The following is a 21,765-nucleotide window of genomic DNA, read 5'->3' as shown; positions in this document are numbered from 1 at the left end:
TCGTAGGCCCCAGATCCGGTTTCTTGATCGTTCACCATGCCGCTAGTTCGCAACCCCATCCTGCCCGGCTTCAACGCCGATCCGTCCATTGTGCGCGTCGGCCAGGACTACTACATCGCCACGTCCACGTTTGAATGGTTTCCTGGCGTGCAGATCCATCACTCGCGCGATCTCGCAAACTGGGACCTCGCATGCCGTCCGCTTACGCGCAAGGCGCAGCTTGACATGCGCGGCAACCCGGACAGTTGCGGCATCTGGGCGCCGTGCCTGAGCCACGACGGCGAGCGCTTCTGGCTCGTATACACGGACGTCAAGCGCAAGGACGGCTCCTTCAAGGACTGCTACAACTACATCGTCACGGCGCCGACCATCGATGGCCCGTGGTCGGACCCGGTCCTCGTCAATGGCTCTGGCTTTGACCCTTCATTGTTCCATGACGAGGACGGCCGCAAGTGGTTCGTTAATATGCTCTGGGACCACCGACAGCGCCCGCACTACTTTGCTGGCATCGCGCTTCAGGAATACGATCCGGGACGGGGCAAGCTCGTTGGCCCCCGCAAGAACATTTATCGCGGCACCGACCTCGGTCTTGTCGAAGGTCCGCACCTTTATAAGCGCGGCGAGTGGTACTACCTGCTCACGGCCGAGGGCGGCACGGCGTATGACCACGCGTGCACTTTGGCTCGGTCCAAGGACATTTGGGGCCCGTACGAAACGCACCCACAGAAACACATCGTCACATCCAAGAACGCGCCCTTTGCGGCACTGCAGCGGTCCGGGCATGGAGACATTGTCGAGACACCCGAGGGACGGACATATCTGGTGCATCTTGGCGGCCGTCCCACCGGCCAGGAGAGGCGCTGCGTTCTCGGGCGCGAGACCAACATCCAGGAGGCCGCCTGGGCGGACGACGGGTGGCTGTACGTCAAGAACGGACCCGTGCCGTCGCTGCACGTCGACGTCCCCGGCGCTCGTGACGACGCCCCTTACTGGGCCCGGCAGCGATACACGTTCACGGTTGACGGTGAGCTGCACAAGGACTTTCAGTGGCTGCGCACGCCAGAGCCTGAGCGCATTCTCGCCGTGCGAGGCGGACAGCTGGTGCTCAAGGGGCGCGAGGCGATCGGCTCGTGGTTCGAGCAGGCCCTCGTGGCGCGACGGCAGACGCACTTTTCCTACGACGCCGAGACCGTCGTCGACTTTGCGCCGCGCGACGAGCGCGCGTTTGCTGGGCTGACGGCGTACTACTCGCGCTTCAACTTCTTCTACCTGACCGTGACGGCCGACGAGCACGGCGCGCGGGAGCTCGCCATCATGAGCTCCGAAGAGTCATGGCCGGACGGCGACCTGGCAAGCTTTGCCGGCCGCGTTGTCGCGCTGCCGGGCGCGGGCAAGGTGAAGCTCGCGCTCTCGGTCCGCGGCCGCGAGCTGCAGTTTTACTACGCCGTTCCGGGTCAGGATGAGGAGGGCAAGCTGCACAAGATTGGCCCCGTGCTGGATGCGTCGATTGTGTCGGACGAGTGTGGCGGGCACCAAGCGCATGGGAGCTTCACGGGTGCCTTTGTGGGAGTCGCGTGCTCAGACTTGAATGGGGAGGCGACGGAGGCGCGGTTTGACTACTTTACATATCGACCTGTGCAACATGTCACGGACCGGTACGAGGTGTAGAACAATCAATCCAGTCGAGCGAAAGCCCTTTTGCGGCGAGTGACTCGGCGCTGTAAGTGAAGGACTAAATTAGTATTGTGACCGAAACACCTCCGTGGCCGTATCTTATGGCCAGCTTTTTTGTCTCTGCGGCCGACGTGGCCGCAACCCACACCGCAACTAATGGTTCGATTGTCTCGTCGTTCAATTGCATCCGCGCCTAGCCCTTGCCTGCTGTGATGGGGACGGCAAGACAGCAGATGCCAGGTCTCAGCTCCTCAAGAGGTCTGATTTGAGCCCAAGACAGCAGCACGTTCGCACCTTGACGTTTAAATACCACCAATCCCTGGGCGGCGCCTGTAACTCGCAGCCGCTTCATAGTGTCTTAGCCGCAAGCCTGCCATGAAGTGTTCCTGGGCTTGGTACATGCAGCTCAGGCTGCTTATGATGACTGGTCAAGAACTCTGTCGGCCGGCACGGTGGAACATGTTTTTGGTGCATGATCCATCCGGATGCGTGTTCGATGCATGTCAGACGCCACCTTCGATGTTTAACCTCAGAGTGTGGGGATGATAAGTGCTGTTAGCAACCTATTCAGGCTCGGCTTCGGGGACCAGTTGTCTGCTTCTTCACCAGGGCATGTCAGGCGCACTTTGTCGGCCGGTTCTAGCACCATCCATTTCATGCAGTCCGCGGTTGGTCGAACCTTGGCCAAGGCCTTGGTAACAGGCAACACAGTGAACTGCGAGACGTTTCGAAGCCGCCTATCGAAGAGACATGGAACCCCAGCCGGCGAGCCAGGTCGTCCCGCCAAATCGGCGTCGAGCCGCACTTCCCAATCAGGAAACACTCCATCTCGGCGGCCGTCAGTGTGGGCTTGCGGGTGTTTCGCTTCGCGGGCATGCCGCAATTATCACTTCCGGCATTGTCTATACCCCTTATAGGCCCGGCCCTTCGCATGGTGCAACTACGAGAGGCGTTTCTGTGTCTGCCAGCTTCTCATGTATAGAATCTTGACTCCATCTCATCAGGTTTGCCTAGCATGCCTCGATCGCCAACCATGGATCGCCCTTGCGGCGGGGTGTCGGGGAACCATGAGGTCCGTCAAGCCACGTCGGCGCCGATCAAGCGAGTGGCGGACCGAGCGGCCGGGCTCCTGTGCCGGCGCCACTGGTAGGTCGTTGCACCATGACACAATGGCGTTTGCAGAGACTCGCGACCAAGGCCACCCCGCGCAGTGTTGATCACTGGCCTACCTTAAGAGTGGACGTGAACTACGTCAAGAGGGTGGCATCCCTTCTCATAACCCACTGTGTCATTTGCCCAGCCAAGCTTGTCGATGCACCCGAGTGCGCCGCCGTCCAACATGAGACTTGCAACAGTTGCATCGACGCTGCTGGCCATCGTCGCAGCGGTCGACACAACCGTGGACTTGGGGTACAGCAGATACAAAGGCATCTCCCAAGCAAATGGTGTCAGTCAATGGTTGGGCATCCGCTTCGCCGCACCACCAGTTGGCGACCTTCGGTTTGCGCCGCCCAAGGATCCCGAGCGCACAAGCCAGCTACAGCCCGCCAACAAGGTTCGCCAACCCATGATGTGCCTCTTCTTACTGCTGACCATCGGACCCTAGTATGGCAAGGCATGTCTGGCCACCGACGCAAATCCCAACGACGAAGGCACCGCTGAAGACTGTCTGTTCCTCGATGTCCAGGCGCCGACCAACGTATCGGCTGACGCCAAGCTCCCTGTCTTCATCTACATCCAGGGCGGCGGTTTCAATGTCAACTCCAACACCAAAATCAATGCCTCGGGGCTAATTGCCGCGAGCGACTTTGGCATCGTAGTCGTCAGTTTCAACTACCGCGTTGGGCCGTACGGCTTCCTCAGCAACAGCGGCGACGACGCCAACGCCGTCATGCCCAACAATGGCCTGCGCGACCAGCTCAAGGTCATGCTATGGGTGCAGGACCACATCGCCAAGTTTGGTGGCGACCCCGATCATGTCGTCGTAGGAGGCTCCAGTGCCGGTGCCGAGAGTGTCGCCCTCCACCTGACCGCCAACTACAGCACCGACTCTAAACTCTTCCATGGGGCCATCGCCGAGTCTCCCTCCTTCGCCACGATGCTCACCGTGGACGAGGCGGGGTATCAGTATCGCCATCTAGCTGCCCGCTTGGGCTGTGTCGTCCCAGATAGCCTGGCCTGTCTGCGCAACAAGACGGCCGTCGAGCTTCAGGCACACAACTTCAACATTCCGCTGCCAAATGCTGCATCAGCGCCAGAGTACATGTACCTGCCGACTATTGATGGCGAGCTCGTGCCCGACTACACGTACCGCCTTCTCGAGCAGAGACGCTTCCTACGCGTCCCTACCATCTTTGGAGACGACTCCAATGGCGGGACCAAATTTGCGCCGCGCAACACCTCGACTCTCGCGCAGAGCAACTCTTACATGCTGGATCAGTACCCGTTCATGACCATCGAGCAGCTGATCGAGGCGAACAAACTGTATCCGAACCCAAACACGACGTGTCCACACAAGGGATGCTACTGGCGGCAGCTCAGCAACGTGTACGGCGAGGCGCGCTACATGTGTCCTGCAAGGGCATTCACATCGGCTCTTTCGCAGTCCGGCGTGAGTCGCTCGTTTGCCTACCGGTGGAATGTCGAGGACCCGGCGCAAATGGCCGAGGGGCTTGGCGTGCCTCACACGGTCGAGCTGAGCGCGCTCTGGGGACCTGAGTACGCGCCCAAGCCTCCCAGGAGTTATGAGAAGGGTGGCGTGAACGAGCGTGCCTCACCGGTCATGCAATGTTACTGGGTCAATTTCATCAAGCACTACGATCCTAATGCTGGGAAGGGTTGCACGAGCGAGGACACAGCGCGATGGGAGCCATGGTCGCCGCGCAGGCAGAGCAGGATCGTGTTTCAGACGGCAGGCAAGACACAGATGGAGCCATTTGGGCAGGCGCTGAACGCTCGATGTGACTTTTGGGCCAAGTACGGTACTGCGCAGCGGTTGTGAAAATAAAACGAGATCCATATCGTCACCGAGTATCGACGATGCAATTGATATCTGCCGAACCGAGCCTTCAAGAAGCGTAACGACCGCACTCTTTTACGCCTGGTGCTTACTCCGATCAATGTCTATGTGCCTGCTGCCACTCGTCCCAAGTCATCTCATACACTACAACATCCCGCCACAAGTCTCCATCCGTGGTACCGGGCGGCGGTGGCCTGCCGTTCCCAATCTTGCCCCTGGCAACTCCATCTCTGAGCAGCCTCTCGTACCTAATCACACCGACCTCCCTAAATCCCAAACGTCGAGCGAGCCCAATTGACGCCTCGTTAGCCGTGCTGGCCCGCCACTCCATGCGAGCCAGACCGAGCCCTCCGTGCTCATGAGAATCCATGCCATGACGAAGTAGCATGCGGCACGCTGTCGTCCCGATGCCCAAACCCTGAGCTTTTGGGACAACATGCAGTAGTCCTATGTCCGCACGCCTGTCTTCAGCATCGGCATTTGTCAGGGACACCATGCCGACCAGGTCTCCTACACCGCCTTCGTCTTCAGGGGACGTGAGAATCGCATACGTGCACATACGCTTGTCGGCGTAGCTTCTTTGCTTGACAAAACGTTCGTTGAAGTCGTCCGCCGATGCGTATGGGCCACTGGAAAAGTGCGCAAAGGCTGCGCCGCGGGTGCGAGATATACCCTCATAGAAAGGATATGCGTGTGCCCGGGCCTGGGAGAATGTCAACCAGATTTCATGCCGCGAAATGCTGAAGCTTACATCAAACGGAACGAGCCTGATATGATCGTCTTGGAGGTTCTTTACCGGAAAGACGAAGTTGGTTGGCGTGCCCATTCGAGTCCAGACTGCGCAGCATCCTTGTTCAAAGCTGCGCTTGCCCAGTCCGAGCTCTACCAAACTACGCAGGCGGGCACGTGCGGTCTTCGAGTGCAATCTGTGGCAAGTCGGTCTGAGTAGCATACTCTTCCAGTCGGGTCGCCAAGAGTAAAGAAAGCTGTGGTGTTCATCCGCGGAGATGGCTTTGGATGAGCGCGCGGCGAAACATAGAGTACAGGTGGATGAACGGGGCTTAGCGCTTATCAGCACTTGCAGGCCGCTCTCGCACAGAGCGCCAGAAGAGTGCTTGGAGTTGCACTTGGCGCCGTCTGGTAGTTAAGCAGCGGGGGGACAAGAGCGGGGTGGGTGAATGTGGGCAACCATGGAATGCGCGCGCAACAACTTGAAGACAACATGAACTGTACTCACAGTTTGACTAGATCCGACAGGTCCGGCGTCCAGATAGAAACTCCAATGGCTTCAAAGAAGCGGCGCACGTGTGTAACAGAAGAGCAATTTGTACATGCAATGCACGAGGTGGTGTAAATGTATATAAAGGCGCGAGGTTGGCTGGTCTGTGTGCGTTATCTTTCAATATTCAGAAGAATTTCAAGAGCCTCAGAATCAGTACCCCAACCAGGTAGGCCAGCCGAGTGAGAGCCCGAGCAATTATCTTGTTTGCCAACAATACCTGCTTAAATAGCCTTAAAACCCAGTGCAGCTCTCTCTAGGGTTACCACGAAACACAACATGAAGCTGACCGCTGTTGCTGCCGTTGCCGCCCTCGCCCTGGCGCCCACCACCGAGGCCTGGCGCGTCTATCTCTATCACGAGAAGGACCAGAAGGGCGACTACTACACCAACTCCGGCCCCGGCGGCTCCGGCTCCAGGTGCCAGCTGCTCCCCAGGGAACACGTCCACAAAGCAAAGAGCATCGAGTACTACGCCACCAACAGCCAGTCGAACCCCACAACGCGTTGCAAGATCCAGATGTTCGAGACCAACGACTGTGGCGGTCGTCAGGGCCCGTACTACCAGGTGGACACCAAGAAGAACTTCAAATGGGACTGGGTTGGCGTCATTCAGTCGTACAAGACGACTTGCTGGAAGGAGTAGGCCGTGACATGTCGAGCGAGGGCCAAATGTTGTTGCCATCAAGGAGGAGAAGTGAAATCTTGATGGTGGCTTGCCAGGGTCATGTCCAGTCGTGCGCCACTGCTGGGGGTATTCCGGTGTCAAGATGAAGCCAGAGCACCATGACTTATAGGGATTTGGCCAATATAAGGATTGAAGGAAAGGTGGAAGAGAGCGACCAAATTATTTAAAGCCTACTGTACATAGGCATGTTCTCAATTTGAATCTATGTTCGTGCTCGCACCGACAGCTGCCCCGATGGGTGCCCCCTGCGACTCGCGGCTCGGCTCTGTCACAGGCTTGGCTTCCGCCCCGTGCCCACAGCGGGGCTGTGGCGCGCGCGGGGTAACGATCAATGGATCTGCGATTTGTTGATGGTTCGTCCCGACTCCCAACTCCCGACGCCCAGACCTCGCCGCCTAACAGCTAATCAGGGGCAAAAGTTCACTCTATATTGAATCGCTCTCAGATTATACGCTTCGCAATGAAAACTGTCCAACTTTGGGTTGATGGCCATGACACGGCTGGCCGTGGAGAACCGCGAGTGTTCCAAGTGAAGCGATTCGCAGATATTTGGTAGCTGACCTGGGGCACGCATAGGATCCCTGTTGAGGACCCCGCGACAGGAGAGATATTTGCCAGGCAGGTTCATGTAGCCGCACGGCCGCCTCACGCAATACTGACAGCATAAAGTTGCCACTCTGCCTCGGCCTGCGACGTTGAAGATGCTGTCGCCGTCGCCCAACGAGCCTTCAAGTCCGGCGTCTGGGCCAAGGCACCTCGCGAAACCCGCGCCACGGTTCTCGAAAAGGCCGCTGCCCTCCTCGTCGAGCAGCTCCCCACGCTCATTCCTCTTGAGGTCCGCCAGACCGGCCGCGCCGTCCGCGAGATGAATGCGCAGGTGCCCTCGCTGGTACGCTGGTTCCGCTACTACGCCGCGGTGCTGCGCACCGAGGAGCGCCCCGTCCTGCCCACCAGTGGCAAGCTGCACAACTGGATCGAGCGTGAGCCCCTAGGTGTCGTCGTTCAGATCACCCCCTTCAACCACCCGCTGCTCATTGCCGTCAAGAAGCTCGCGCCGGCGCTCGCCGCAGGCAACAGCGTGATTCTCAAGCCGAGCGAGCTGACGCCCCTGACGAGCCTGCTTCTCGGCCCCATCCTCAAGAAGGCCGGTGTGCCGGACGGCGTCTTCAACGTGCTGCCGGGCCTGGGGCCTGTCACCGGCAAGGCGCTCGTGAGCCATCCGCTGGTCCGGAAAGTCGACGTCACGGGAGGGACGGTAGCAGGGCGCGCCATCGGAACCATAGTCGGTGCCAATTTGGCGCGGTACACGGCCGAGCTTGGCGGCAAGGCGCCACTCATTATCTTCAAAGAGGCCAATATCGACGCGGCGGTCAACGGAATAACGTTTGGATCATTTATTGCATCCGGACAAACGTGCGTTGCAGCGACGCGAATCATAGTCCATGAGAGCGTGTTGTCTGATTTGGTGTCTCGGCTGAAGCAAAAGTGCGAGTCCATCATGCGCCGTATGGGATCCCCAACAAATCCAGAATCATCAATGGGCCCCCTCGTCTCGTCTCGCCAGCTAGAAAGGGTGGAGGCCCTCGTTGAAGAAACGCGGTCAAGCCTTGAGTCTGCACAGGTTATTTGCGGTGGCCATCGAATGTCGGGACTGTCGCCCCTTGACGGCACAAACCTCTCCAGGGGCTACTTTTATCCTCCGACCGCCATCTTGCTCCAGAACATGGGATCCTCTTCAGAGCGCCCGGCTCTCTGGACGGAAGAGGCGTTTGGCCCGCTTATCGCCATCGTCGCGTTCGCGACTGAGGATCAGGCTATCCAGCTCGCCAACGAGACCGATTTTGGCCTCGGTGCAGGCATCTGGACCAACGACCTTAGCCAGGCATTTCGCGTCTCCGGGCAAGTAGATTCGGGCATCGTCTGGATCAATACACACCACAGAAATGACCCGAGCAGCCCCTGGGGTGGAGCAACGAGCGAGAGCGGTGTAGGGAGTGAAAATGGCCTCGACGCCTACCATGCTTACACGACCACTAAGAGTATCATCATCAACTACGCATCAGCAGAGGAGTCGCTTGCTTACGACGACTGGTTCAAGGAGGGCGCTGTTAATGCAAGATATGGCTGAACTGGAATCCCATACTCTATTTATAAACTCACCCAAGATAAATTTCTTGCATCTCGTGCTATATGTAGCTTTAGTATTCTCGTTGCCGAGATCAGCGTTGTGAACATAAAGGCAACATTACTCATTAGCTTATCTAGTAGCTTATTTAATAGATTAATATATGTTAAGAAGAAGGCTTAGGTAAATTATATCTAAGCCTATAAAAGAAAGAGAGAGAGAGGCTATCTAAAGGTATATTAAGGCAGCTCTATAAGGCGGCTTTATTAAGTATAAGGCGGCGTTAATATATAAGTTATATATAATTAAACGGGCTAGCTATAAGAGTAGTCTTACGCTGGCCCCGTACCTCAATCGGGTATACCGGGCTATACTCTATAAGATTGGCTAGCGGATTTTATTCTATAGGAATGGTTATGCCCATAGTAAAATATAGTTATGCCCCTAGCACTACTCTTATCGAAACAGGTTTAAGACAACTTGAGTGACTGGGACAGCAAGGATCGTCTCATCTACTATTGCTTCGCTAATGTCCTTCCTTTCGCCTGCTGCGCTTAATGCTTGTGATGTTGCTTTTATACGCCTCGCGAGTTTAGTCCAATACCCCATGTATAAGGTTCTTGACGCCCTCGCCACGACTAGTCTTGTCCCACGCCTCCGTGGCGCGCTCAAAAGGGGTAATACTGCTGATTAGAGGTTTCAAATTGATCAATTTTCGCTCAACGAGCTGTACAGCTAAGCTGAAATCCCCTGCAGAGTAGCGGAAGCAGCCGCGTACCCGCAGCTCTTTTTCCGAAAGTGCCAACATGGGCATGTTGAGTTTGGGCTTTCCGATGCCAGTCTGGACGTAGCTTCCTCCTGGTTTGAGGAGGTAGATGCCCAGTTGTGCCGATGACTCGGCACCTGAAGCTTCGATTGCGATGTCCACTCGGCCGTGCAGATTGTATTTCGACAATATTGTCTCCGAGTTCGACTCTGGAGCTGCCCTCGTGTCAAGTAGCTGAGTCTCCACGGCCAGATAATCGTGCGCGAACTGTAGCTTGTGTTGCATGATGTCTAGGAGAATGACCCGCCCAGCCCCGAAAGCTTTGGCGATGGCACCACAGAGCAGACCGATCGTTCCCGATCCGAGGACCACGACGGTGTCGCCGGGCCGGATGTCCGCTAATTTGGCCGCGTGAACGGCGACCGCCAGCGGCTCAACGAGGACGGCCTCCTCGAGGCTCGTCTCCGGGGAAATCCTGTACACGAAGTCTTCGGGCGCCTTCCAGAACTTCGCCAGCATGCCGTGGCTGTTGGGCGGTGCGGCGGCGAACCTGATGCCTGGGCAGAGGTTGTAGTTGCCGGCTTTACAAGGGCCGCAGCGCCGGCACGGGTGTCCTGGCTCGAGGGCGACGCGGTCGCCGACACGGACGGACGTGACGGCGGGGCCGGTTGCGCAAACGGTTCCAGAGGCTTCGTGGCCCATGACTAGCGGGACAGAGATGGAGGTTTGGATGCCGCCGTGTTTCCAGAAGTGGACCTGCATACGGAGGATGTTAGTATGGGAGCGGGGAGCGGTCGGGGTTGTAGAAAGCGAGTGGGATAGGGAAGTTTTACGTCGCTGCCGCAGACGCCGATAAAGTTGATCCGGACAATGACATCGTGAGGGTCGGATATGATGGGGACTGGCCTGTCCTGGACCTTGGCGACGCCCGGGCCTACGAGGAGGAAGCTTGGATTCATCCTCGCCGAAGTTGGGTGAGATACTTTGTCCATGGATTTGAATGGCGACTGAAATGAGATGGCAGTTGTGAGCAGTGAGGGCACGATCTGCAGGTAATTTTATGTATGTCGATGGACTACGAAGTGAGGAGTCCGTGTAAGCAGGGCGTCGTGTTGCTTGGCGTAGCCCCACAAGTGGTGGAGCGCCGGGCCATGTCTCGCCGTCTCGGCCGGGCGCATTGCGCAAGGGTTCCCAGTCGGCTGCCCGCCGAGCTGACAACCCGCACGGGCTTGCGTGTTGATTCCGAAAAGCGTTGCTCGGACAGGGCAGATGACGTCTCCGGGTGCGGGGACGCCCGTCCGCACGGTCTTGCTTTCTCGCGCGGAGTGCAGGGCCTCTCAGCTTCGGGCCATGTCCGCGCCGTGTCTAGTTCGCGGTTATCGTGTCTGCAGGCCCTTCCATCGTCGGACTATGTTTGTCGCAATACCCAGGTGGACCTGACAGAAAGCGAGGCGCAAGATCAACGGGCCGTGTCGTCGGCAGGACCCTGCCAAGATGTGTTGCCTTAATGTAGCTACTACAACGTCCGTTGGGAGTATAACTTTGTCGACTTGCGCCGAAACACACCCAGCACCGGCTCTCATCCTCGTCACATTGTTTGCCCTTCTTCCTGTGCAAATTGCGCAACCGTCCGGACTTCGACATGGCTCATACAATTACCCTTCCCAAGTGTAAGCAGCAGGGTAGCACGTCTCATGTACTCGCCAGAGCCATCACAGAAACATGGGCCAAAGAGTTTGAGAGGGTCATTAAAGCAGGCAGGTTCGACGAATTCGCAAGGTTATTCGTCGAGGATACTTGGATTCGGGACTTCCTTGCCGTCAGTTGGGACTTTCGCACCATCCCGGGTCGCGACAATGTGCGGCAATACTTTGAAAGCAATCGTCATTCTGGCATTAGCAATATTCGCCCTTGCGAACGCGGGGATTTCCAGCCCAGTTTCAAAACGCCGTGCGCCGGGCTGCAATGGATCGAGACCATGTTTAAGTTTGAGACACGGGTTGGCCGGGGCAGGGGCATGCTTCGCTTAATCATGGACCCCAACGATAATCACAACATGAAGTGGAAGTGCTACCTGATCAACTTTACCCTTCAGGAGCTCAAGGGACACGAGGAAAAGCTAGGCTCCGGCCGCCCGATTGGTTATGCGAACCCGGCGGACGGCAGCTGGCAGCAGCGCCGTGAGAGGCAGAGAGATTTTATCGACAAGGATCCTGTTGTCCTTGTGGTGGGTGCCGGTGAGCACAGCCTTGACTCTGATCGCGCGTTTTTTAAGATGCTGAAGCTAAACATTGATGAAAGGCCAAGCCGGGCTTAGTATTGCGGCCCGCCTTCAGCAGCTTGGAGTACCCGCCCTGATGATCGAGAGGAACCAACGTGTTGGTGATAATTGGCGTATGCGCTACAAAGTGAGTTTGGTGCCTACCCGAAGTACCCTCGCGCCCTCCCGGATATGCCGCCGACTTACATCACATGCAGACGCTACTAACCCATGACCCTATCCATTACTGTCACCTCCCGTACATTCCTTTTCCCTCGCACTGGCCTCTTTTTATGGCCAAGGACAAGTTGGCCGACTGGCTGGAGTCGTACTCGACCCTGATGGAGCTCAACGTATGGTGCGGCGCGGAACTCCGCGACTCGTCCTTCGACGAGAGGCACCGTACGTGGACTGTCACAGTAAAGCGCGCCGATGGAGTGACACGACATTTCAAGGTTAAGCACGTGATTCTCGCGACTGGCAACACTGGCGATGCCATTATACCTCAGTTCCCGGGCCAGACTGGCTACAGAGGTGTCGTGTACCACGCCAGCCAGCACACTGACGCGTCCATCCACGGAGACCTTTCGCACAAGAACATCGTCGTGGTCGGTTCTGGCAATTCAGCCCATGACCTGTGTCAGAACTTCCACGAGTGCGGTGCTGGCTCGGTGACGATGCTGCAACGCGGTGGGACGTACGTTCTCACGGCGAGCGGGGGGATGCCCATGCTGCACACCGGCTCATATGAAGAGGGCGGGCCACCAACAGAGGATTGCGATCTAGTCGGCCAGAGCATGCCCAATGCAGTGCAGTTCGCACTCAACGTGCACGGGACCAAGGCCATCAGCGCCGTTGACGAGGAGACACTGACGGGCCTGGCCAGGGCCGGTTTCCAGCTTGACTACGGCGAGGACAGAAGCGGTATATACCGCAAATACATCACGCGCGGAGGTGGATACTACATAGACGTGGGATGCAGCCAGCTGATCATCGATGGTAAGGTCAAGGTCAAGGTCAGTCGACAAGGAGTGAGGAGGTTTGTGCCGCACGGCTTGGTCCTCGCTGAAGGGACAGAGCTTGCCGCTGATATCGTCGTTCTTGCGACCGGCTATGAGACGATGCACAGCACAGCGCGGAAGATCTTTGGGAGTAAAGTGTCAAGTCGACTCGGGAAGGTCTGGGATCTCGACGCGGAGGGGGAGGTAAACTCGGTAAGTTGCACAGTTATGCCTGAGTAGCTTCTTGCGTTCCACAAACTATTTCGGTCGCTAACTTCACCTAGATGTGGCGGTACAGTGGTCATCCGAACTTTTGGTTCATGGGCGGTAATCTTGCGCAGTGTCGCTCGTATTCCAAGCTCCTGGCCTTGGCGATCAAGGCAAGCGAGTTGGGCATCTACGAGAGACCTGAGAGGCTCACTGACATCGCCGTTTTCAACAGTAGTGGATATTGACGTCGAAGCCTGACAGAACACATCTTTTGAAATTGATATGTCCGAGAAGACGGCCAGAAACTATGCAGTGAGTGCGCTCTCGAGATGTGTCAGAGATTGGTCTTTAGCCTGCGCCCATTTCCTCAGCGCGTCATGAATGTCCCACAAAAGATACTGCAGGTCGTAGAACTCAACAGGGAGAGGATGATCCCCCACATGCTCGCCCCGGCTTTCTGTTACAGCGGTATCCAGCACCGCCTTCAACTGCCTTGCCAAGGGCCACCTCTTCGCTGCAACCGTAAGAGGGTATATCAAGAGGTACAGCTTGTCTTGGGTTGATGACCCAGTTGTGCGTGCGTGAACGGCATAAAATCGAGCGGCGATGAAGACGCAGAAGATCACATACGGGTTAATGGATTCGAGCGTGGCGTCGGGCACGGTGCGGATGAGGGCAACCATGGACTCGCAGCTCGCAATGCAGCGATCTGCAGCACACGCCCACGACTGCCCGCCGTAGGAGGTAGTGTCTGGCAGGACGATAAATCGTTGATATAGCGAAACCACTGCGCTATGTATGGTGCAGTGTATCAGTATGCTATTCGGGTGCTGATCGGTGTAGTAGCCGGTTGAGAACAAGTCGACAAATGGCGGCGCGTTCACCGCCAGGACACGCTCAAAGTCAGCCTTCCATGACATGAGGTGCTGATACACGGCATCGCAATCCGCCTGCCTGCGCTCCGTATCCGTTGCCGCCTTGCTGTCGTACGACTGCTGCAGAAAGCGGTGCACATGCCAGAGCTCGCTGGTCGCGAGGCTCACGAAGAGGGAGAAGGGCGAGGGGGCTTCGGCGTCGCCAAACCGGTACGCGGCCAGCACCGACTCGGGGAAGCACCACGTCTCCTCGTCGCAGGGGGCCGTGGCGGCAGGCTCGGGGCGCGGCACAGAGAGGTGCCATGCGGCGCCGAGGGTCGAGATGGAGTCCAGCGCCTCGGCGGCCCAGAAGGCGCGCGTCTTCTCCTCGCGCTCTACAACGGTAAAGGGAATGAAGAGCATGCGTGGCGGAATGGCGGAGGGGACGCCATAATTGGCGCAGTGGTAGTAAACGAGGTCTCTGAGGCCGAGTTGTGTGCTAACGCTGTCGTTATCGTTAGTCTCGGTACAATTATGTCCACACTGGGGCCGTCGCTGATGCGGTGCTCACCATTTACAGAGCGCCATCAGGTTGTAGAACTGCGCCATCCTTCCCGTCCCAAAGACGCGTATGCTAAGAATGAGAAGGGCTTGAAGCGATTGGAGAGAGAGATCATGCGTGGCGGCAGAGAGGATGTCGTCTTCCAGGTCCAACAGCCATCGTTGTCTTTGAGCCGCGGAGACTCGTTGCGGACGAGGTTGTGTAGGCACGACAACGGCCGCGATGGCTTTAAGAACGAGCGGGACGGGGGTGTCGGATCGGCCAGGGCACTGCCCGCATGTCTCGAGAATCGTAGGCTCGTGCAAGATCGGGAACCACGAGTGATACTCTTGGAACCATATCGCGCAATAGCCGGCTAAATCTTGCTCTGAGAAGGCGAATGCCGCCCCTGTCGTTTGCGTATCATGTGAAGGTTCTGGCGCGAGTGCAACCTCGTTCATTCCATCAGCCCGATGCTGGATCTCATGTTGCGTCGACGAGGAGCAGCCAGCATCGCAATCTGATATGCGGCTATTCAGCTCCTCGAACGAACGCTCCAGAACAGCTGTGATGCAATTGTCAATCAGCTCCAGCTTTGTGTTGCAGCTCTCTTTTCCAACGGGCAATAGAACACACCAATCCTACTTTCCAGTCGCGAGACATATCCTGCTCTAAGCCCGGGCGGCTGCTGTGACACCTGGTAATGACAGCGAAAGCCGGCTCGGGAGCAAAAGCCGCACACGGGCCGCCGTCGGTCGCATCTGATCTTGCGCTGGCGGCACGCGGAACAACTCGATGAGTGTCAGGCGCTATTCATATGTCATGCTGGCTGGAAGGACAACTCACACGCTGTCAGTCGATCTACGCCCACGCGAGTTTGGGGGAGGAGGAGGCATCTTGCGATTCACTACTGACGTGTCCAGGCAGGTGCACAGGGAGCAATTCAAAGACACGATATCGCGTGTGCTCGATTCACAACTCGCGATCAAACCCCGCAAATGGCGCACACCATTCTTGGTAGAGTGTGGGCTCGGTCAACTGCCTTTATGTACAGTACTCTTCAAAATCAACATGAACAGGGGTTGGATTTGCCCGATAGTACGGTGGGGCAGCGCGGGCCTTGCATCCATAGCAGGACGAAAGCGGGGCACTGCGTCCAACCTGGATGTGTCCCCGCTTTTCTGTTTATAAGCTACCCTTGGCTTTTCTGAATCGCCTGCTGCGAGGTTCGTATGCATCCAGCCTCAACTGTTCTATAGAGCAGAAGCGTGGTACCCGGGCATGACATGCCGCCGGTACGCGCGTCACTAACAGCTGCGTCGATGCTATCCGCTATAATTCGCAGGTCGACGTTCTGGTAGGCTTCCTGGAAAGAATCCTCAACTGTCTGACACATACGAAGTACAAAGTATCATATCTTTGATACTAGAGAGGGTGGCGGGACTGTCTATTGGCAAGGGCATTTAACGGAAACCTCCTCTCTTTTTCTAGGCACATTACGATAGGTAGTAGTTTTATCATATCTTAATTCTACCTAGTCATCGAGAAATCTCATCGAGTCCTGGATACTGGCTCGTATCGAATCTACGTACGACTTGCTACCCCGTCGTGACTTGATATCCTCCTGTGCCAGAGCAGCCCAAAATAACCGTGCTCGATCTGCACGGGCGAATATCCCCGGGGCGGCCGCCGCGGGTGACGTAGCTGCCTCGCTCGAGAGGCAGCATTCGGTTGGAATCCCCATGAAGCGCTCTATGGTTCGCACCTGACTCTGGATGGCATCGAGGATGCCTATGGCATATATCTTTAGCGGCATGTCCTGAAGTGAAGAAATGCCGCCGATGCGGAGTACCGACTTGATCTTGACGGACTTGAACGAGTCCGGCGGCATCTGGCAGATGAATTTATAGATAGCATAGAATAGGGAGTCGAGAAGCCTCATTAATGCAAGGTAGCTCGATAGAGCTAAGAGCACAATCTCGGTGCTAAGCGCATACTCGCCCTGTATATGCATCAGACCCGCCGGTGTCAAGCTCTGAATAATGTCGATGAACTCTTTGCAGCACGTAAGGAGTAGCGCAACCGGATTCTCGGCCACCCGGTCCGCGCCCTCCTCTTTGCAGCTTTGCGCGACTTTGAGGGGGTCCGAGAAGTATGCATCCAGCGCCGCAATGCGCTGATCAATCTCCTCTCGGAACCGTATCAGCGAGCTTGCCGGCCTGAAGCATTGTGGTAGGGGACTTGGGGGGAGGACGCCCTCCCACGGATCAAGGAGCGGATCAATATCCATATCGAGCGCAGTGCTAGAGTCCCGGCCCATGTGGAGCATCGATTTGAGTGCATCATCTGCACTGAGTAGCCCCTGAAGCTGTGATGGACTGCTCAGCTGATTCACCAGGCCGAGGATATCTTCGCTCGGCGCAAGGCTTTGCTCGATCGAAGAGGGACCGAAGAAAGCGGACCTGTCGCCTGGCGCTCCCCATTGATCAGGCTGTGCTCCATACGCCAACGGATGTCCGGCCGGAGGCGGATGCACCGCGGACCTGGAACCCGCGAGGTCCGACCCAGCGATGCCGTCCAGCCAGTCCCACGACGTGTGCCTGTCTGCCCTGCACTGTAACGCTCTTGCAGGCGCGCCGGCCGGCGCGGGCTGGCCTGCCGTCGCAGAGGCATGAACCTCGACATGGTCCATGTCTCGCAATGTCGACGTGCGATGCCGCCCCGGGCCAGGCGAGGAGACGTCGGCAGGGCTCACCGCGGGGCCCCTCAGAGTGCTGCCACCATCGACGAGACGCGACTTGGGTGGTCTTCCGGGACGGCCGGGGGCGCCTGTCACGCATCGCGCGCCGATGTGGGAGCAGCGGGCGCAACGTGCCGTGCAGTTTTCGGCGCGAAGGCACCGCACTCGCTTGGCTCTGCACTGGTCGCAGGCAGAGCGCCTGACTGTCGGCTTGAGCATATTGTTATCCTGCTTAAGGAAACACAAAAAAACGATTGCAAAATGACCGGGCTGAGACGACGACGCTGGGCATGGTTGGCCAGGAAGGATTGGCGATAAACAACCACGTTGGTTGTTAGTTGGACATGTTGCCGCACGCCAGAAACCAGAAAACCTCCTCGGAGGGTTTGTGGCCGCAGCCAATCACCGGGTACGTCAGACGCGAAGGAAAGCGAAACCCTGCGAGGTGCGAAACCCTCCGCGGTGTGTTCACTCCCAAAGAGCATGGAGCCACCCATGATTCGTACCGACTTTCTCTCGGTCCTTGAAATGTGTACCTGCAGCTCCCTCGCAAAATATCGCCGGTGCAAAATAATTCAAAGAAAAGCTCCCGTCGACTTTCTGCAAGAAGGGGACCAAGGCTCATGCTGCGACATTCCCATTCAGCCTTACAGACGGCTACCTTCCCATCAGCCCAGAGCACGAGCGACACCAATCACTACTGCTGACCTTGTCGCGCACCCACGATGGCACAACAAGACGCTGCAGCTTCGACCATGGAGTCAAAAGATGCTCCAGACGCAGCCGCTTCTACCCTGGGGCCAAAAGACGCTTCTGTCTATGCCCAGGATGGAGCGACCACGGAGAAGAGCCCACCAACGTTTGAGAAGGGCCCGAGATTTTGGGCCATCATTGTTATGCTCTCTCTCATCAGCCTTTTGACGTCTACGGAAGCTACAATCACCTCAACGGTGATGCCATCACTTGTTGCTGATCTGAACGGCGGCGAGAACTTCATCTGGGTTTCCAACGCATACTTCCTGACCATGTAAGCTCCCCTGGCCGTCCCCTGCCCCAAAACGGAGATGCTAAACATCCGTAGGACGTCTCTGATGCCCATGTATGGCCAGCTTGCAAACGTTTTTGGTCGCCGCTGGCCCCTGATAATAGCCGGGCTCATGTTTATGCTTGGGAGTGGTATTTGCGGCGGGTAGGTTGCTCTTTCGTCCCATGCGGCGGCGCAGAGTATCTACTGACAAGTGCAGAGCCCAGAACATGGCCACCATGATCGCCGGTCGAGCCATACAGGGGATCGGAGCCGGAGGCATCGGCGTCCTCTGCGAGATCATCATCTGCGACCTGGTGCCGCTCCGTGAGAGAGGAACCTATATGGGTGCCGTGTTCGGCATGGTGGGCATTGGAGCCTCTCTCGGTCCTTTTTTTGGCGGACTGCTCGTCAGCTACAGCACCTGGCGCTGGGCTTTCTACATGAGTGTGCCCATTGGCGGTGTTGCCGTCGTGCTGCTGTTCTTCTTCTTGCGAGTCAAATACGACAAGTCTCAGACGTGGGCCACCAAGTTCTCGAGCCTCGACTGGATGGGTAACGCGCTCTTTGTCAGCGGCACCGTCCCCGTGCTGATTGCGCTTGGCTGGGCAGGAGGGCAACACCCGTGGTCCTCGTATCAAGTACTGGTGCCGTTGATCGTTGGCATCGCCACAATGGGAGCCTTCGTCGTGCTTGAAGGAAATGCACGTCTCACGCCCAATCCCATCATGCCGCTGCACCTCTTTGGCAATTCCATCAGCTCCATTGTCTTTCTGCTCACCTTCCTCCACGGCATCGTCACCATGTGGGCACTCTACTTTCTCCCGGTGTACTTCCAGGGCGCTTTAGCAAAGACGGCCTACCAGGCTGGCATCGATCTTCTCCCTACCATCCTCGCACTTCTTCCGGGCGCCATCATTGGTGGATTACTTCTCAGTAAGTTCGGTAAGTATAAGCCCATTCTCCTCGTCTGTTTCACCTTAATCGTCGTCGGGTTCGGCCTCTTCACACTTCTAGATGAGAACTCGAGCATGGGCGCCTGGGTAGGCTTTCAGGTGCTCGAGTCCTTCGGCGCAGGGTTTGGCATGGGAGCGATGCTCCCAGCGCTACTAGCCCCGCTGACGGACAAGGACACGGCGCTGGCAACGGCGACGTGGGGTTTTATGCGTAGTTTCGGCATCATGTGGGGAGTCGCCATCGCCGGCACTATCTATACTAGCCGGGCTTCGGAGCTCGCGGGTGACGGAGCTATTAGCAGCAGTGCAGCGATAGCTGCGGACTTCGAAGGCGGCGGCGCATACGGGGCAGCCCAGAAGCACTTTCTCGACTTGCTATCGGCAGAGACGCGCGCTGAGGTCATTCATGTGCAGAGTACGGCGCTCCAGCGGTCTTGGCAGGCTGCCATTGCCTTCGGGGCGGTGGGAATTCTCGCTGTTGCTACCATGAAGCAGATTCCGCTCAGAAGTGACAATAACACCGATTTTGGCATGGAAGATAGGAAGAAGGACAAGCCTATCGAGGAGGAGGCAAAGCCCAGCGACAGTGAGACAAACCCCCAAAGAGGACAAGCCAAAAGGTACACAGGCGTAAGGGGTGGTATCCGATAGAGGACCAGTTACAGGTATTGGCAATTCCATGCAACATGGGGCTCTCATTTGCTTCCGGTCCACATAGCAGCTTATTTTCAAGAGTCGAGCGGCTTTATAGCTCGACAATATGTATAAAAATATTATACTTAGCAATTATGTTCTTATAGTTTCATGAGCCCTGAGGTATCAGAAGATGTCACGTCCCTCTTTCCCGTGCGGGTTTTCTGCTCATCTAGCAAACACTCGTGCTCACTGCTGACCCACGTGTTACCTGCATAGAGACGAATTTTCTAGTAGCTTATATCTCAGCTGGGAGATGCGGAGAAGAGGCACAGCTTCTTCGATCACGATGTGGCTCCGTCCAGCATGCAGAACCATGCAGATTTTAATTTTTTTTTTTCATGTTCCTGGGTATCTATAAAAAAGCTGCGGAAACGGCACGATCGCACAAGCGGTTTGCGAGAGGGGCACTAATAAGCGCGTCCAGCCGCGGCCCGCATGAGAGCGGTTGGGAACCGGTCGCGATTGGGTGGCGGAACCAACACCGGCCAGCCTCATTCTCCTGGGCGCTTAAAAGAAGGCCGCACTTGGCACGGCCATCATCAGTGATTGGTACACGATTTATGCTCATGGCTCCCCTGTAACTTGCAGGATGCGTAAAGCCCGAGGTTTAAATGCACGAGAGGGCCGGCTCTGCCTCTCCCGACCTGGCCGTTGCAACATTCGCCATCATCACCGAACATGTCGTTGCTCATGCCGTGACATAAAAGATGTCTGTCACAACGGCCACGCCAACAACAACACAAGCTCCGGCTCTGACCACAACCTTCACCCCTGAGTCCAGCTGCCTAGTGGACTTGTATAAGTACGACTACACGGGCTCACTTGTCGATTGTCACTCCACCCGCTGCAACTACTTTCAGCTCGGCGGATCGTCCAGCTCTTCCGCTTGCTTTCCGTCAGGCTGGACAGAGGTACCCACGCGCTACTTCTCCCCGGGAGTCTGCCCATCGGGATACCAAGTAGCCTGTTCAAGCATCGTCGGCAGCGAGACACGAGCAACATGCTGCCCTATGTAAGTACCTTAGTGGAGAGGCTCCGGTCTGGTGTTGCTGTATTCGCCTTCTGACCAAGGCTACCACAGCTCCTACACATGCCACCAACAAACTGACGGCGCATGGCCGTGGTACAGCACGAATTTGTGTACCGTAGATTATCCTGCCATCGTACCAGTGACATACACTACTAGTCGTGTCGGCTCTGGCTGGACCACCACTGTAGTGGACGGAGGAGGCGTCAACGCCTATGGCTTAGCTATCAGGTGGAAATCAGGGGATTTTGCGAGCGCAACCTCGACGACGACACGCCAAACCGCCGTACTCAAGTCACCATCGATCGAGACAACAGGCAGCACGCGACCGACCAATATTGCAATGCCGCAACAGCCAGACAAAGGATTGTCCACGGGAGAGAAGGTTGGCATAGCGGCGGGGGCCGTTGGCGCCGCCGCTTTCCTCGTGGTTGCTTGCCTGTTCTTCTTCATGTTCCTGCGCCGCCGCCGGCTTCCACAGACAACCACGAAGGGGAACTCGCCGCCGGAACCATATCCAAAGAGCGACTTGTACGTGTGTCAGCAGGAACATAAGTTATCAGAACTGCCTGCTAGGTTTCCTGGCGAACATCAAAAACCAGCTGAGTTAGCCTGACCTATCTATCTCCGTACGAATCCCATGTACCCAACATGGCAGATAGGAACATCTTACATATGCAATGATGGACGCCAAAGCCGAGATCGCGTGGCGAGGAGTTCTACGATTAATGACTTGTATTTAATGCGCCTTGTCATATTTCCCGGTTCTCACATAATAGGTTGATTGCTTCATGAGCGAAAAGGCAGCAATTGGAGAATCTGGCTGGGGGAATAAATAACATGGCGCTCTTCCAATTGTCAGGCTAACTCTGTCACGCTGAAATTATCTAGCCTGCCATTTTCTGC

At 56.8% G+C, this 21,765-nt stretch overlaps 12 protein-coding genes across 14 annotated transcripts; 8 read left to right on the top strand and 4 right to left on the bottom strand.

Moving 5' to 3' along the window:
• Window positions 1–36: 36 nt before the first annotated feature.
• JDV02_004046 (Xylan 1,4-beta-xylosidase) lies at window positions 37–1,668 on the top strand (the record flags this gene model as incomplete). Its single annotated transcript, XM_047985229.1, has 1 exon — window positions 37–1,668. One exon carries the CDS (start codon window positions 37–39, stop codon window positions 1,666–1,668), a length of 1,632 nt encoding a protein of 543 aa, XP_047841206.1.
• A 1,345-nt stretch (window positions 1,669–3,013) lies between these two features.
• JDV02_004045 (Cholinesterase) lies at window positions 3,014–4,675 on the top strand (the record flags this gene model as incomplete). The annotated part of the gene is made up of 2 exons (XM_047985228.1): window positions 3,014–3,229; window positions 3,281–4,675. The coding sequence occupies 2 exons, from the start codon at window positions 3,014–3,016 to the stop codon at window positions 4,673–4,675; spliced, it is 1,611 nt and encodes a 536-aa protein (XP_047841205.1).
• Window positions 4,676–4,728: 53 nt separating this feature from the next.
• JDV02_004044 (uncharacterized protein) lies at window positions 4,729–5,688 on the bottom strand. Its single transcript, XM_047985227.1, has 2 exons — window positions 5,445–5,688; window positions 4,729–5,396 (listed from the first exon to the last, which is right to left on the bottom strand). The coding sequence occupies exons 1-2, from the start codon at window positions 5,643–5,645 to the stop codon at window positions 4,791–4,793; spliced, it is 807 nt and encodes a 268-aa protein (XP_047841204.1). The 5' UTR covers window positions 5,646–5,688; the 3' UTR covers window positions 4,729–4,790.
• Window positions 5,689–6,251: 563 nt separating this feature from the next.
• On the top strand, window positions 6,252–6,617 carry JDV02_004043 (uncharacterized protein; the record flags this gene model as incomplete). The annotated part of the gene is made up of 1 exon (XM_047985226.1): window positions 6,252–6,617. The coding sequence occupies one exon, from the start codon at window positions 6,252–6,254 to the stop codon at window positions 6,615–6,617; it is 366 nt and encodes a 121-aa protein (XP_047841203.1).
• A 421-nt stretch (window positions 6,618–7,038) lies between these two features.
• JDV02_004042 (uncharacterized protein) lies at window positions 7,039–8,800 on the top strand. 2 transcript variants are annotated; one of them, XM_047985224.1, is made up of 3 exons: window positions 7,039–7,175; window positions 7,236–7,277; window positions 7,329–8,800. In XM_047985224.1, the coding sequence occupies exons 1-3, from the start codon at window positions 7,120–7,122 to the stop codon at window positions 8,785–8,787; spliced, it is 1,557 nt and encodes a 518-aa protein (XP_047841201.1). In that variant the 5' UTR covers window positions 7,039–7,119; the 3' UTR covers window positions 8,788–8,800. The 2 variants fall into 2 exon arrangements, with proteins under 2 accessions (XP_047841201.1, XP_047841202.1); XM_047985225.1 differs by having other exon boundaries at window positions 7,039–7,277.
• A 504-nt stretch (window positions 8,801–9,304) lies between these two features.
• On the bottom strand, window positions 9,305–10,585 carry JDV02_004041 (D-xylulose reductase). Its single transcript, XM_047985223.1, has 2 exons — window positions 10,384–10,585; window positions 9,305–10,306 (listed from the first exon to the last, which is right to left on the bottom strand). Exons 1-2 carry the CDS (start codon window positions 10,540–10,542, stop codon window positions 9,377–9,379), a joined length of 1,089 nt encoding a protein of 362 aa, XP_047841200.1. The 5' UTR covers window positions 10,543–10,585; the 3' UTR covers window positions 9,305–9,376.
• A 448-nt stretch (window positions 10,586–11,033) lies between these two features.
• On the top strand, window positions 11,034–11,867 carry JDV02_004040 (uncharacterized protein; the record flags this gene model as incomplete). Its single annotated transcript, XM_047985222.1, has 1 exon — window positions 11,034–11,867. Exon 1 carries the CDS (start codon window positions 11,193–11,195, stop codon window positions 11,865–11,867), a length of 675 nt encoding a protein of 224 aa, XP_047841199.1. The 5' UTR covers window positions 11,034–11,192.
• Window positions 11,868–12,046: 179 nt separating this feature from the next.
• Window positions 12,047–13,312, top strand: JDV02_004039 (uncharacterized protein). Its single transcript, XM_047985221.1, has 2 exons — window positions 12,047–13,024; window positions 13,096–13,312. Exons 1-2 carry the CDS (start codon window positions 12,104–12,106, stop codon window positions 13,264–13,266), a joined length of 1,092 nt encoding a protein of 363 aa, XP_047841198.1. The 5' UTR covers window positions 12,047–12,103; the 3' UTR covers window positions 13,267–13,312.
• A 14-nt stretch (window positions 13,313–13,326) lies between these two features.
• On the bottom strand, window positions 13,327–14,877 carry JDV02_004038 (uncharacterized protein; the record flags this gene model as incomplete). Its single annotated transcript, XM_047985220.1, has 2 exons — window positions 13,327–14,380; window positions 14,447–14,877. 2 exons carry the CDS (start codon window positions 14,875–14,877, stop codon window positions 13,327–13,329), a joined length of 1,485 nt encoding a protein of 494 aa, XP_047841197.1.
• Window positions 14,878–15,950: 1,073 nt separating this feature from the next.
• Window positions 15,951–17,414, bottom strand: JDV02_004037 (uncharacterized protein; the record flags this gene model as incomplete). The annotated part of the gene is made up of 1 exon (XM_047985219.1): window positions 15,951–17,414. Exon 1 carries the CDS (start codon window positions 17,373–17,375, stop codon window positions 15,951–15,953), a length of 1,425 nt encoding a protein of 474 aa, XP_047841196.1. The 5' UTR covers window positions 17,376–17,414.
• Window positions 17,415–17,911: 497 nt separating this feature from the next.
• JDV02_004036 (uncharacterized protein) lies at window positions 17,912–19,787 on the top strand (the record flags this gene model as incomplete). The annotated part of the gene is made up of 3 exons (XM_047985218.1): window positions 17,912–18,183; window positions 18,238–18,345; window positions 18,401–19,787. 3 exons carry the CDS (start codon window positions 17,912–17,914, stop codon window positions 19,785–19,787), a joined length of 1,767 nt encoding a protein of 588 aa, XP_047841195.1.
• A 715-nt stretch (window positions 19,788–20,502) lies between these two features.
• Window positions 20,503–21,756, top strand: JDV02_004035 (uncharacterized protein). 2 transcript variants are annotated; one of them, XM_047985217.1, is made up of 3 exons: window positions 20,503–20,844; window positions 20,962–21,465; window positions 21,522–21,756. In XM_047985217.1, the coding sequence occupies exons 1-3, from the start codon at window positions 20,540–20,542 to the stop codon at window positions 21,541–21,543; spliced, it is 831 nt and encodes a 276-aa protein (XP_047841194.1). In that variant the 5' UTR covers window positions 20,503–20,539; the 3' UTR covers window positions 21,544–21,756. The 2 variants fall into 2 exon arrangements, with proteins under 2 accessions (XP_047841194.1, XP_047841193.1); XM_047985216.1 differs by having other exon boundaries at window positions 20,914–21,756.
• Window positions 21,757–21,765: the final 9 nt, after the last annotated feature.

The sequence above is a fragment of the Purpureocillium takamizusanense genome, chromosome 3, assembly GCF_022605165.1.
Source record: "Purpureocillium takamizusanense chromosome 3, complete sequence".
Classification (NCBI taxonomy): domain Eukaryota; kingdom Fungi; phylum Ascomycota; class Sordariomycetes; order Hypocreales; family Ophiocordycipitaceae; genus Purpureocillium; species Purpureocillium takamizusanense.
The sequence above is the reverse complement of the archived record's forward strand: the minus strand, read 5'-3'. Positions and strand labels throughout refer to the sequence as shown.

Coding starts and splice junctions, on each gene's coding strand:
- JDV02_004044 (XM_047985227.1), bottom strand. CDS start 5,645: ATGCTACTCAGACCGACTTGCCACAGATTGCACTCGAAGACCGCACGT. Junction 5,397..5,444: donor TCAGGCTCGTTCCGTTTGAT/GTAAGCTTCAGC, acceptor ACATTCTCCCAG/GCCCGGGCACACGCATATCC.
- JDV02_004035 (XM_047985216.1), top strand. CDS start 20,540: ATGTCTGTCACAACGGCCACGCCAACAACAACACAAGCTCCGGCTCTG. Junction 20,845..20,913: donor CGAGCAACATGCTGCCCTAT/GTAAGTACCTTA, acceptor AGGCTACCACAG/CTCCTACACATGCCACCAAC.
- JDV02_004039 (XM_047985221.1), top strand. CDS start 12,104: ATGGCCAAGGACAAGTTGGCCGACTGGCTGGAGTCGTACTCGACCCTG. Junction 13,025..13,095: donor CGGAGGGGGAGGTAAACTCG/GTAAGTTGCACA, acceptor AACTTCACCTAG/ATGTGGCGGTACAGTGGTCA.
- JDV02_004042 (XM_047985224.1), top strand. CDS start 7,120: ATGAAAACTGTCCAACTTTGGGTTGATGGCCATGACACGGCTGGCCGT. Junction 7,176..7,235: donor ACGGCTGGCCGTGGAGAACC/GCGAGTGTTCCA, acceptor GGGCACGCATAG/GATCCCTGTTGAGGACCCCG. Junction 7,278..7,328: donor ACAGGAGAGATATTTGCCAG/GCAGGTTCATGT, acceptor GACAGCATAAAG/TTGCCACTCTGCCTCGGCCT.
- JDV02_004041 (XM_047985223.1), bottom strand. CDS start 10,542: ATGGACAAAGTATCTCACCCAACTTCGGCGAGGATGAATCCAAGCTTC. Junction 10,307..10,383: donor TCGGCGTCTGCGGCAGCGAC/GTAAAACTTCCC, acceptor CTCCGTATGCAG/GTCCACTTCTGGAAACACGG.